The 13,060-nt window shown below is 39.7% G+C and overlaps 1 protein-coding gene across 1 annotated transcript in view; it reads left to right on the top strand.

Annotated features, from left to right (window-relative positions):
* The window catches only part of PKHD1 (PKHD1 ciliary IPT domain containing fibrocystin/polyductin), an 808,705-nt gene that overhangs the window by 541,159 nt on the left and 254,486 nt on the right, over window positions 1–13,060 (top strand). Inside the window, exon 44 of the mRNA XM_089685961.1 lies at window positions 689–817. Coding sequence (XP_089542087.1) covers window positions 689–817 — 129 coding nt within the window. The remainder of the gene's footprint in view (window positions 1–688; window positions 818–13,060) is intronic.

Consider the following 13,060-nt stretch of genomic DNA (forward strand, 5'->3'; position numbering starts at 1 on the left):
CTGGGGAAGAGATGGCCCCAAGATGCAGTATGGAAAGAAGACAAGCCAGCAAAGGCAATAGGATACTTTGGGCAATCTTTGGCTGGATAAACCTGGTCCTGCCATTCATGTAGATGTTACCTGACACGTACCAATTACCTAAACATTGTTGCTGCCCGTGTACACCACTTCATGGAATCAATATTTCCTGATGGCAGTGGTCTCTTTCAGTGGGATAATGCGCCCAGTCACACTGCAATAATGGTTCATGAATGGTTTGAGGAACACAACAATGAGTTTACGGTGATGACTCGGCCTCCAAATTCTCCAGATCTCAATCCAATTGACCATCTGTGGGATGTGCTGGAAAAAAAGTCCATGGGGGCCCCACCCTGCAACTTAAAGGATCTGCTACTGACAGCTTGGTGCCAGATACCACAGCATACCTTCAAATGTCTAGTAGTGTCCATACCGCGATAAGTCAGGGATATTTTGGCAGCAAAAAGGGCTGTTTTTTCAGCAAAAGGGGGAGCTGCTCAATATTAGGTGGGTAGTCATAAGATTATGTCAGATCGGTGTATGTCTTATATGGCTATGGCATGTATTTCAATAAAAGTTTTTGTGCCCGATATTCAGCTTTAACATTTTCAGGTGCTTTCCATTCATCCAATCCCATTTTATATCATTGTATGCTTTATTCACCTTGCAGCACCTGGTCCTCTGCCTCCTCTGGTCCTCTACTGGTCCTCTCCAGATACTTGGGTTGGGGTTGGAGAAGGTTGGGGAGGACATGAGTCAACGATACCGCAGGCAGGAGATGATGTTATTATCCTACCAAGTAAGTACACCTAAAAAATAAAATTATACAAGAACTAAAATCTCAATAAACCATTACCTGGGGCACACAACCCTTTATTATGACTACGTTGTCTTGCTGTGGGCTTGCAGGTTGTTCCTAATTTACGAGCCACCCAGTATTTGGTTGTAATCTTTCTTTGAATACCATTTCCTCGTCTGTATTAGGTTATCTCTGGCAGATGGAAGTCACTATCCAGCTTGAAGATGAACAATCAATATGGGGGATATGATTCATATCATTACCAAAGTAGTTGGCAGACCACTACATGTCCCTTCCGGCAATGAAGGAGCAAATTTAAAACAAGAATAAGAAAAAGGAGTTTATCTCATCTCACAGACTGGATGATAAGAAAAACTGAATGCTTTTTAATGTATATTTTAAGAGTTGTGGCACCTTAGTCACTAAAATAAGTTACACACGTTTCCATTAACCCTTTTTTTTGTCCTTTGTAATACAATATTAGCTCATGTAATAGTTTTTTTGTGGTGTCTGTGCTCAATTGCTCCAACTTACAAACCAAGCTCAATGCACTGTTAAATTGAGCAACTATGTGGCAAATGAAGCTTAATGTTGATAAATGGAAAGTTATGCATGTGAGAGTAAATATATTCATGCATCATACATACTGGGGGAGTACAACTGGGGGAATCAATGGTGGAGAAGGATCTGGGAGTTCTGGTAGATAAAGCTTAGTAATGGCGTGCAATGCCAAGCTGCGGTTTCTGAAGTGAGTAAAATCCTCTCTTGTGTTAACCAGTTCCTGACCGCTCTATAGTCAAAAGAAGGCTACAGCATGGTCGGCTAGTTCTGGGAGGGCGTCCATGGACATCCAAGCTGTGATCGCTGTGTTCTTTGGACACAGTTTATCATGTGTCCGGGTAAAGGGCCAATCAGAGCTGCCTTTTACCATGTGATCAGCTGTGTCCAATCACTGCCGTTATCGGCAGTCCTCTCCTCACTCTGACAGCGTGTGAGGAGAGGAGAGCCGGTAAGCGGCATTTCTTAGAGGTGACATCTACACTGATCATCAGGGCACTGATCATCACTGCCCTAATGATCAGTGTAGCCTCATCAATACGGTTAATAGTGGCTATCAGTGCTGTCTGTCAGTGCCCATCAGTGATGCCTGTCAGTGCCCATCAGTGCAGCTTCATCAGCGCACATAAATGAAGGAGAAAAATCACTTATTTACAAAACATTATAACACAAACTTTTTGTTTGTTTAGTAAATAAACCCCAGTGGTGATTAAATACCACCAAAAGAAAGCTCAATTTGTTGCAAAAATACTATTTTTGTAATGCAATGCACCATTCAATGGAAATACTGTACATGCAAAGTACCCTTTACTGGAAAGAACTTCTTGACACTGTGCCAGTCTGTTGCAGTGTGTTTATGGCTTGTGTTAATGTGTATTAACCACTTGCCCTCCAGAGGATTTACCCCCCTTCCTGACCAGGTCATTTTTTGCATTACGGCGCTGCGTTACTTTAACTGACAGTTGCGCGGTCATGCAATGCTGCACCAACATGAAACGTACGTCCTTTTTTTCGCATGAAGTGAGCTTTTTTTGGTGGTATTTGATTGCCTGTGCGTTTTTAATTTCTTGCGCTATAAAAAAAATAAATTTTGAGAAAAAAACAATATTTTTCACTTTATGCTATTAAACATATCCAGTAAAAAATTTAATTTTGTTATAAATGTAGGCCAAAATGTATTCTGCTCCATGTCTTTGCTCGCACACGGCAAATACCCGGAAATGAAAAATCACGTATATATATACGTGATTTTGCGCACCGCTGCCACCCTGTAGCAGTATTTCTGCTATAGAGCAGTCGGCAAGCGGTTAAGTTAAAGCAGTATTAAACCTAAAACTAAAAATTTAATATATTGCAGCTTACCAATCATTAGATATGGTGGCTGCATTAATTCTCTTTTCTTAGGCTTTTTTTCCCTCTGCTTTCATTTGGTAATATGACCAATGACACCTCCTGTATTAGATTGCTCCCACTCCAGATGAAGGAGTACAGGGGCACGTTTGGACTGCAGCATTTTCAGTCTGGGGGGAGAGGTGTGTTAGTATATTTAAATCTGCTAGTACATCTAACAGGTTAAAGCCAAACTGCAGCTAATATTTTATAATCAATTAAAGCAAACCGTTTTTTTTTCCATTTGGAATCAAGGTTTTACATAAATAAAAGCTGGTCATTGCAAGATCCCCTGCCAGTGTTAAATAGTTTGTCTCATCTCTGTAACTGCTACATTTTGCCAGAGAGCTTGTCCTTTTCAAAAACAACAGACTTACTGGCTGGATCCCCAGATGAAAATAGAAAAACAAAAGCCTAAAAAAGAAAATGAATGCAGCCATCACACACATGAAATGGATGCTGCAATATTATAAATGTTTGCTTTTGGGTAATACTGCTTTAACCTCCCTGGCGGTATTCCCGAGTATAGCTCGGGGTAACATTTCAGTACCACAAGCGGTAACCCCCGAGCTACACTCGAAAATTTCCATTTCCATTTCCAAAATCAAACCATTTCACATACATGTTGTCCCGAGTGCTTTGTCCTGTGCCCTGCCTGAATTTTTGTTGTTCTTTCTGCCTTGAAACTGAGAAATGTTCATAGCGTCCAAAAAGCGTCCCTTTAGGTCAAAAGCGGTTTTAGACCGGCTAGAGAACAGCGATAGTAAATCAGAACCACTTGCAGAATTGAATGATAATGATTCGTGGGGAAATTCGTCATCAGACACTGAAAATGATTTTGCGACTTTGCTCAGTGATGTGTGAACTTTGGGCTATATTTAAAATTTCTGTGATTTTGGTTCGATTATATTATTGAATTACATTTATTATTATTATATTATTATTTTTTAGGATTATTTATTATATTATAATTTATGATTTCTAGTTTCAAATTTTATCCTACCCAGGATGTTTACTAGACTCTTGTTCGGACAGATTTCAGTGAGTTATTCCTAAAAATTATAGGCCTACAATAAAAAAAATACATATTTCCATGCCAAAAAATGTACCGCTTTGAGCACAGAAATATGGACATAATCAGACCAATATGGAGGTTAAGGCAGCAAATTTATTTGAAGGGGTTTCCAATGCGCCACAATGGACTGAAATTTGGAACTGCAGCATTATTGGTAACATAGTGTATGGCAATGCATGGTAGTGCATTGGGGTGCCATTCAAAATATCCTGACCTGATGGAGAGGTATCCACATGCAATTGGCCATATAGTGTGGGTGTGAGTCAGGTGTTTCATGTATGTTACAATCACTGTAGGTTTTCTTTGAGCCTGTCTTTTGCATGCTGCAGAAAAATATTTTCAAAAGCTAAATAGCAATACGTTTGTAATAAACTTTATCTCCTCTTTCTCTTTGACTGGTCCAGCCCAACCTGCAAACTCATAAACTTTCCCTTATCGCTGACATCCAACCGGAAATCTCCCTCCTTGTTCTTGTGCTTTGCTGGGCAGCTGCCATCTGCACGCAGATAATGAAAAAGTCTCATTTCTGAAAGCTTCCTAAAGCCCCCTGAATGGAAGATGCATTTTCAGATTTTCAAAAATGACACGTTTCTGACACCAGACACATTGACTGGAATGAAAATATGTTCTAATTCTGAGCGAAAAGGAATGTTGTTTTGAAGGGTATAGATATGATATCATGTAGCCTTGGGCAATTTTTCTTTTTTTTTTTCTTTTTTTTTTTACTGTTGGAATCCACTCTGTTATTCATTTTGCGTTTTTCTTTGAACTTTCTCTGTTTGAAGAGATGAATGCCAAAGTACTGTATCTTACATAATGGCTCTTGTGTTAGACCTGATTTCCATTGAATGGCATGCTATGATGTTTTATATAGAAATAAGGCTGATCAAAGGCATTTGATGTCGAAGCCGCAGTCATTAGTGGCTTCTCAAACTCGCACGCTTAGCATTTGCTATGTACCTGTGAATTATCATATTAAAACAGGATTTTGTCTGTAATTTTCTTTTCTTTTCTTTTTTTTTTACTGTACCTATGTGAGTCGTTGTGTTGAATGGATCACATTGAATGAATTCAGATTTGATTTGGTTCAATCTTGTTTCTTCATCACAAGATCTTGTAAACCTCAGACATGAAATATGAACAAAGCATATCCTTCTATAGTGTGTATTTGTCTCAGTTAAGAGACTAAGTGTAATTTCTGTCTGCTGCTTTGTTCCTCTGCTATCAGCATGAATCACTTTTGACAAGTTTTCCTGACACCAAGAAAAAAATGGTGACAGGGGAGGGACCTCCAGCAAAGTGACAGCCTCAGCTCTGTTTCTGTGAGCTGTGTGGAGGGGTGTGTGTCCCTTTCCTCCAATCAGCTCTCAAGCTCTCCTCATTGAGCTCTGCAGTGTGTAATTTTAGCTCTTTGCCCTCTTTTTTTCTGAACTCTCAGGCAAGATTTATAAATTCAGCACTTTTAATGAATGTAGAGTAGAGAAGACTGCAGACAGACATATACAACCTAAATCGGAGGATTTGTTTCATCTCTGTGTATCACCTGAGTCAAATCACTTCACTAGGTATATGTAAGGGTTTACAACCACTTTAACTAATATGCAATGCTTCTCTTGTGTTGCACCCGGCTTCTAGAACTCCTTTCCCTTTTCCAGGCTTTCCATCAGAATCTTTACTTTGAAATGGGTTGTAACAAGCTGTGACGGCAATGTTTAACCACTTACCCTCTGGACGATTTACCCCCCTCCATGACCAGGGCATTTTTTGCAATACATCGCAGTGTTAATTTAACTGACAATTGCACAGTCATGCAACACTCTAGATAAGTTAAATTTGTCATTTTTTCCCCACAGATAGAGCTTTATTTTGGTGGTATTTGAACACCGCTGCCTTTTTAATTTTTTGTGCTATAAAAAAAAGACCAACAATTTAGAAAAAATGTTTTTTTTTACTTTTTTGCTATAAAACATAAAAAAAAATACAATTTCTTCATAAATTTAGGCCAAAATGTATTCTGTTACATGTCTTTGGTAAAAAAAAATCCCAATAAGTGTATAATAATTGGTTTACATGAAAGTTATTGCATTTCCAAATGGCAGTTTATATAGTGGAATTTGTATTTATTTATATTTTTATACTAGTAATGGTGGCGATCAGTGATAGAAAGATAGAAAGGCAGCATGTCCTTGCTGACAGGAGAGAGATTTGTGTTGTTTACACACAGACCTCACCCCTGTCAGCTTCTCTACTGATCACCGAGTCCCGGCAATGAATCGCTGGTGATCATTGCCAGGACAGGTCATCTAGAGCGAGCATGCCAAACTGCATGCCCCCAAGGAGTATGCACATAAATACAATTGAGTGCCAATCTGCATGATTATCCCCTAAGCATTAATTCCCACTCCTCCCAGTATAATCCCCCCCACTGAAATCCCTCTCCCAGCACAAATTCTTGCATCCCTCTACCATGTCACCTCTTCTAGCACAAACCCCCCAAATACCCCCCTCTTAGCACAAATCCTCCACCCCCTCCCAACACAAATCCCTCCAAATTACCACTCCTAACACCTCCCCAAATTTCACCTCCTAGAACAGTTCTTACTCCCTGCTGCCCCCCAAACTCCCCCTGCCAACACAAATCTCCTCCCCCAAAACTCCTTACAGCTCGCCCCCACCTCACATGATACCACAGTGCCCAGGACAGCTGCCCCCTCTTGCCCACCCCTTGTCCCAGCCCTGCTGGTGAGTGACATCTCTGGGGGCCAATGACAATGAGGGTAGGACGGTGCGCACACCCCCAACCCAGAAATACAAAATCACATATTTATACGTGATTTTGCACAATGCAGCCGCCCTGTAGTAGTATATCTGCTATAGGGCGGTCCTGAAATAGTTAAAGATAATTGCACATATACAATATGTTGGTGCAAATTAATAAGATAACTAATGTATAAAGAGGGAGAGATATAAGGCAGAAAATTATAGTTTACAACTGGTCGGTCTTCCTCAATGCTTAGCACCACCAGTGCCAAATTTAAAAGGGAGCAAAAGAGGCAATTGTCCTGGGTCCCCTGCCGGAGTGGCCCCCCTTTATACAGAAATATCATATTTCAAAATGTATTTTTTTCTCTTAATTAAATTTTATATTTATAAGCAATATTTTACTTTTAGTTTTAAATCAACTTTGGTGGCTCAGTTGATATAGAGTGCCTACACCTTTAACTCCTTTCCAACTGTCCAACATATGTGCGTCAGCAAAAGAAGATGGTAGCACCCCTTTTAGAGAGACCACTCCTCTGATGATGTCAGTGGATGGAGTGATGTGCCCTTTTTATTTTGGTGTAGGTGGGGCCCTGGGTGAAAGGTGGATGGAACTTGGCTACCCCTGACTTACAACACGTAGGTTTGTAGCCTGGAAGACTAGTAGGTCTGCTGGGCCAAGGCCCAGGGAAGAGACACTATGTGAGGATCCAGTGCTGGGGAACTCACAAAAGAGCATTTGGGCAGATGACTGGACTTTAGGAGTTCAGGTTGGTGGCACTGAAGTGTTATGCGCTGTATTTGTGAAGATTTGAGTTGAGTTGATGGGCCAAGTTATTGCTTTTGATGTTCTACAGTATTTAAGAAGGTGGGCCTTGTGCTGGAAAACTGTGAGTACAAGTCTGGGAGTGGGTCTCAGGCCTGAAATGAGTCAAACACAAAATGGAAGAATAGCCCTCAAGAACAGGTGCGTGCATACCCTATCTAAAGAAGAAGCTGGATGGAGCCCCTGGATAACTTTGCGGGAGCCAGCAACTAATCCAGCTAACCAACAAGCTGAGCTCTAGGCAGATATAAAACTCACAGTATAAAAGTCTGTATTGATTAATACATAATTCAATATCTAGAAGTATTTAGTTACATTCAGATGGACTTGTTCTTTAATCCCGAAGACGTTTTGTAGCTTACCAAAGCCACTTCTTCAGTGTCAGAAAGATACCCCAGCATTTATATTCACACCTTAGTCCAATCACCATGGAATGCATAAATGTTGATTGTCCAAGAACAGGATGGGACATATGAAAGTTGTGATGCCATCATGTTCTGGTTACACAACCGCATTGTTGGTGTTGAGAACCCTACATAGGTCTTGGTTTCTATGCATCTCCCATTACGTTCTTGGACAATGAACATTTACACATTCCATGGAGATTGAATAAAGTTGTCCTAACATCTAAATATAAATGCTGGGGTATCTTCCTGATACTCTAGGAATTAAAGAAGTGTCTTGATAAGCTATGAATTGTCTTTAACATTACAGAACAACTCCAGCTGAATGTGATTAAGTACTACTAGATATACAGTAGCATGACCTGGAAAAATTATAACCTTCACAGACACATCATGAAAAGTATTCCATGTATTCAGCATCTTCCATTTCCTATAGAGCAAGGCTGGAGATTGAGAGGAAAAAGAAGCAGCACAAGGAGCCAATCAGATCATGTACTGACAAGGAGCATGCTAATAGGAGGGGAAAGCAAAATGACAGAAAACGCATGCTTTCTTATTCTGCTGCCCACACTGCCAAACTTCTCTTTGTTGAAGAAAGAAAGTTGATTAAACGTCTTCTGCATTTGATTTTCCTTTACATTCAGTACTGAACTCTGTGGTTTACTCCTTCAGCCCATACGTCACTGCAAGACACAGAAGAAACCATAAGAGGTGACAAGGCATTAAACACTCAGATGTTTGTCCATTGATTTTTCAACAGGTGTCTTTCTTCAAAGAACATCTAGATTTTCAATGAATACCTGATGAAAAACAATATACTGCAATCTCTAATGATGGAAAATGCTCACAATGCTGTTGAACATCTAGATTTTCAATGAATACCTGATGAAAAACGATATACTGCAATCTCTAATGATGGAAAATGCTCACAATGCTCCTGGCAGCCATGTAGACCATGAAGTCTTTGCAAAGGCTATATGTCACACGAGGGATCAGGAGCAGCAGTTTTTTTTATTAATGGAAGGGAAGGGGCTCTTGAATTAACAAATCTTGATGTTAAAATCCAGGGGGCCTATTCAATTTGCTGCTGTGTCACATGAATGCATAGCTATGTGATCCTGCAGGTAACGTCTGCCTTGGCAGTTCTGTCTGAGGTTGTCGTCAGTAAAGCTGAGCAATTAGAGAAAGGGATTATACCTTGTTGTACATGACAAAACTCAGAGTATGCAATGTTATGTGTCTGCAGGAAGAAACATGACAGTCTCTAATAATGGGAAGGGGGGTAGAAGTTGTTCTATTGTACTTGACTTCTTTTTATTAAAAGAAAAAAATAAACAGTGTCAAAAAGTAATACACAGGCTTATATAAACATTATGTCACTGTAATAATCATACAGTACAAACACTTTATGTGTTGTGTTTTACTGCAATCAAGTTGACTACGAAATTGCAGACCCTTCACCTTTACAAATTTGCCTTCGGTACCAAACAATCATTTTACCCCATCCAGTGATCAGATGACAACTTTTTATTTTGCAGTCAGAAAGTCAAAGCAGCTTTTATACATATAAATATGGATTTTTGTTTAACATAAAATTCAAAAATACATACAAATACAAAAATAGATCTCCTTACAGGTCTAAGGTCTTTGAAGGACCGTTTTATGATCAAACCAACTATTTCTGCCACCAACATCCATGTCAAGACCCTCAGCCAGCATTACATCACCTTGTGGACAATTTACTACCGAAGTACTCCAGATACAGCCTCACAGCAACTACTGTGTTACCATCATACCCTATTTTGCTAAGGTACACAATATCTGAGATGTGCCCAACCCATCACTGTGCATATTTTTCCAACAAGCACTGCTTCCAAAGACCCTAAGACCCTTGCCCAGCTTCCAGAACAGTTGCAATAAACAGAAAATTGAGCCTCTGTCATAAAGCAGCATAGGGAGTTGACTTCAGGGGGTTTTAAACTACTGTCATATAGTGATACATCAGATGTCAATGGATTATGAGAGGGAGGGTGGGGAAAACTCATCTGACGCTGATAAAAGACAAGACAAGACCTCCTGCTGTCCAACTTGCAAAGACCCCATCCAACATAACTCTGCTCTTCCAGTCATATAAGTTCCTACCCCTTCTTACATGTATTTGCATTGATCTTTTATTGCAGGTCTTAGTTGTCGCCTTTCACTTAATTTCAATTTGCATTTAGCTACGTATTTTGCCTGAACTTGGTTGGAATAATTTCTTATTGAAAAAGATATCTCTAGTTGAAAATATTGGTTGTGCAAGTTATCATATTTTTTCAGGCTTGCCACTAATTGCTGTGCTTTCTGTATTTCATACAGTATGTCATAAAACTACGACTACCATTCATTGCTCCAGTCACACGCTATGGGCCACTATATATGATTAAAGAATTGTATAGTGTGCAGTAGAATGAACAGTAGTGGAGGGGTTATCCTTTTAGTTTTATGGTCCTGGGCTTCATGGAGCACGTTTTATGTTCTCCCTTTATGTGGAAATGCTTTGGGTTCCTTGGTTACTTCATGGGTAGTGGTAGATCTATGAGCTGTCTATGGTCAATCTTATGTGTCTCATTTAGAGTGTAAGGCAGGAAATTGTAACCTTTTTATGACTACAGACCTCCAATAGATTGCCCAGTATGTCCACATATCTCCTTTTCCAGACTGCCAAATCCATCATCATCACCAGTCCTACTGGGTAGCTATAAAATACATCAGTGGTTTTACTTTACATGCAGATAGCTAGTAACAGAACAGCTGGCAGAAATTATATGCATTGTTAGATAGTTACTGTACATAGTTGGTAATGTTGAATCAAGACATCAGTCAATGCATGCTACTGTAAGTGTGTGATTGCGTGTGTATGAGACTACTGTTTTCCATATCCCCGTACATCTGGGGGAGATTTACTAAAACTGGTGTACTCAGAATCTGGTGCAGCTGTGCATGGTACAGCTTGTTCAGTTGGGTCTTTGACAATAAAACCTGGAAGCTGATTGGTTTTTATGCAGAGCTGCACCAGATTTTGCACTCTTCAGTTTTAGTAAATAACCGCCATTGTGTTCACTAAGAAACACACCTAAAATATTCCAAATTTATGTACACTCTCAGCTGACACCCCCAACTATGGAAGGGATTTTCACACCCCTACCGCCCTAACAGTAAATAACCCCTTACACAGTATATATTGTTAATAAAGTCAGATTTTTTTATTTATACCTACAGGTAAGCCTATAATAAGTTTTACCTGTAGGTACAGTACAGTAAATATCTCATAAACGTGCACCATGTAAGAGCTGGTGACGCCAACGGCACATGCGCACTGCACTCTCAATGGTACAGCTGTACTGCCACCATGACTCCCGCATTCATGCATGGGAGTGACGTCATTGCAGCTTAACCACCAAAAATCTGGAGCCTGCAAAGCCTGAGGGCTTTGTTTTTAGGTAAGTCTGTCATAAAGTGCTAGTATGCAATGCATACTAACACGTTATGACATTATCCTGCAGGGGTCCAAGTTTTGTTTCTTGGTTTGCTACCACTTTAAAGGATAAGTTTACCTTTAGGAACATATTACATGTTCCACCTGCTCTTGCAGCTCTGACCCTGATTCCCCCCCCCCCCCCCCCCCGTCCCCAAGAAAGTGGGCTGGAGATCTTCTTCCAGCACCAGCTGTCACAATTTGTAAAAAGCATGTCTGTTCAGGGCTCATACCTACAGGTAAGCCAGGTAAGTCTGCATCAATTATTCATAGAGTTCTGTGAATGAAGGAACTACATCTACTGTTGGCCTCAGTGGTCAACGGTTTGTAGTTCTCAATGAACTTTGAGGTTGTTGGTGATCATCCTCGTAGTTCATTGATTCTTGTTGGACAGAAGTAACTGCCCTCCCAATGCTAGAGTCACCTTTCAAGGAGTTTTATATTGCTATCATATCCCGTTAAGTGTCTCTTTTCCAGGGAGAATAAGTTTACTGTTTGTAGTCTTTTCTCGTAACTATGGTCCTCCAGTCCCCTTATTAGCTTTGTTGCCTTTCTCTGGACTTTTGTAAAGTGGTAGAATTATAGTTTTTTCTCTTGATTAAATTCCTTCTTTAATGCATGCTAATGGTCTACTGGACTTGCTTGCTGCAGCTTGGCATTGCATGCTATTGCTGAATCTGTCATCTACTAGGACCCCAAGATCCTTTTCCATCCTTGATTCCCCAGATGTTCTCCCCTAGCAAGTACCTTGCATGCATATTTTTAACTCACAAGTGCGCTACATTACATTTTTTCAATATTAAACCCCATCTGCAATATATATCTGCCCACTCTTCTATTTTAACTTGGTCTTCTTGTAGAGTTGCTATATCCTGTTGTGAAGGTAATGCCCTGCTTAATTCTGTATCATCAGCAAATACTGAAATTGAACTATTTATTTCAACCTTTATATCATTTATGAACTAGTTTAACAGAATTTTAACCCTGCTCACAACTCCAGACCATTCAGAAAATATGCTATTAATAACCAACCTTTGGACATGCTACTGCAGCCAGTTTTATTTATCCAGGAACATACAATATTATCAATGCCAACAGACCTTAATTTGTATATTAGGCATTTATGGGGTCCTGTATCAAATGCCTTAGCAAAATCTAGATACACTACATCCACGGGTTTTTCTGTATGCAAATTACATCTCACCTCCTAATAGAATGTTAAAAGGTTGGTCTGGAAAGAACAGTTCTTCATAAATCCATGTTGGTTACTACTAATGATCCTATTTCCATAACAAAATTCTTGCATATGGCCCCTTATCATTTCTTCCAATAGTTTACATACTATTGATGTTAGGCTGATTGGTCTATAGTTACCAGGTATAGAGCTCGGCTCTGAAAAATGGTACCACATTTGCTTTTTTGCCAATCAGCTGATACCATTCCAGTTAGTAAGCTGTACTTAACTTTTTAAGGGCTCTCAGGTGTAAGCCATCTGGTCCTGGTGATTTATTCACATTGATGTTTTCTAGTCTTATTTGAACACTGGTCTTTATCAGAATGTATACATTCAATATACTGTTATTAACATTATTGAACTGTTTATTATACCCCTCATTTTCATTCGTATAAACACTTCTATTTATTTGGCTACAACTAGTGAGGTTTTGCTGTTTTCTTGTGCAATCACATTATGGAACTAAGGCACATTTACAGA

The sequence above is a fragment of the Staurois parvus genome, unplaced genomic scaffold (assembly GCF_062004578.1).
Source record: "Staurois parvus isolate SC_StPar_1 unplaced genomic scaffold, SC_StPar_1.0 ptg000390l, whole genome shotgun sequence".
Taxonomy (NCBI): domain Eukaryota; kingdom Metazoa; phylum Chordata; class Amphibia; order Anura; family Ranidae; genus Staurois; species Staurois parvus.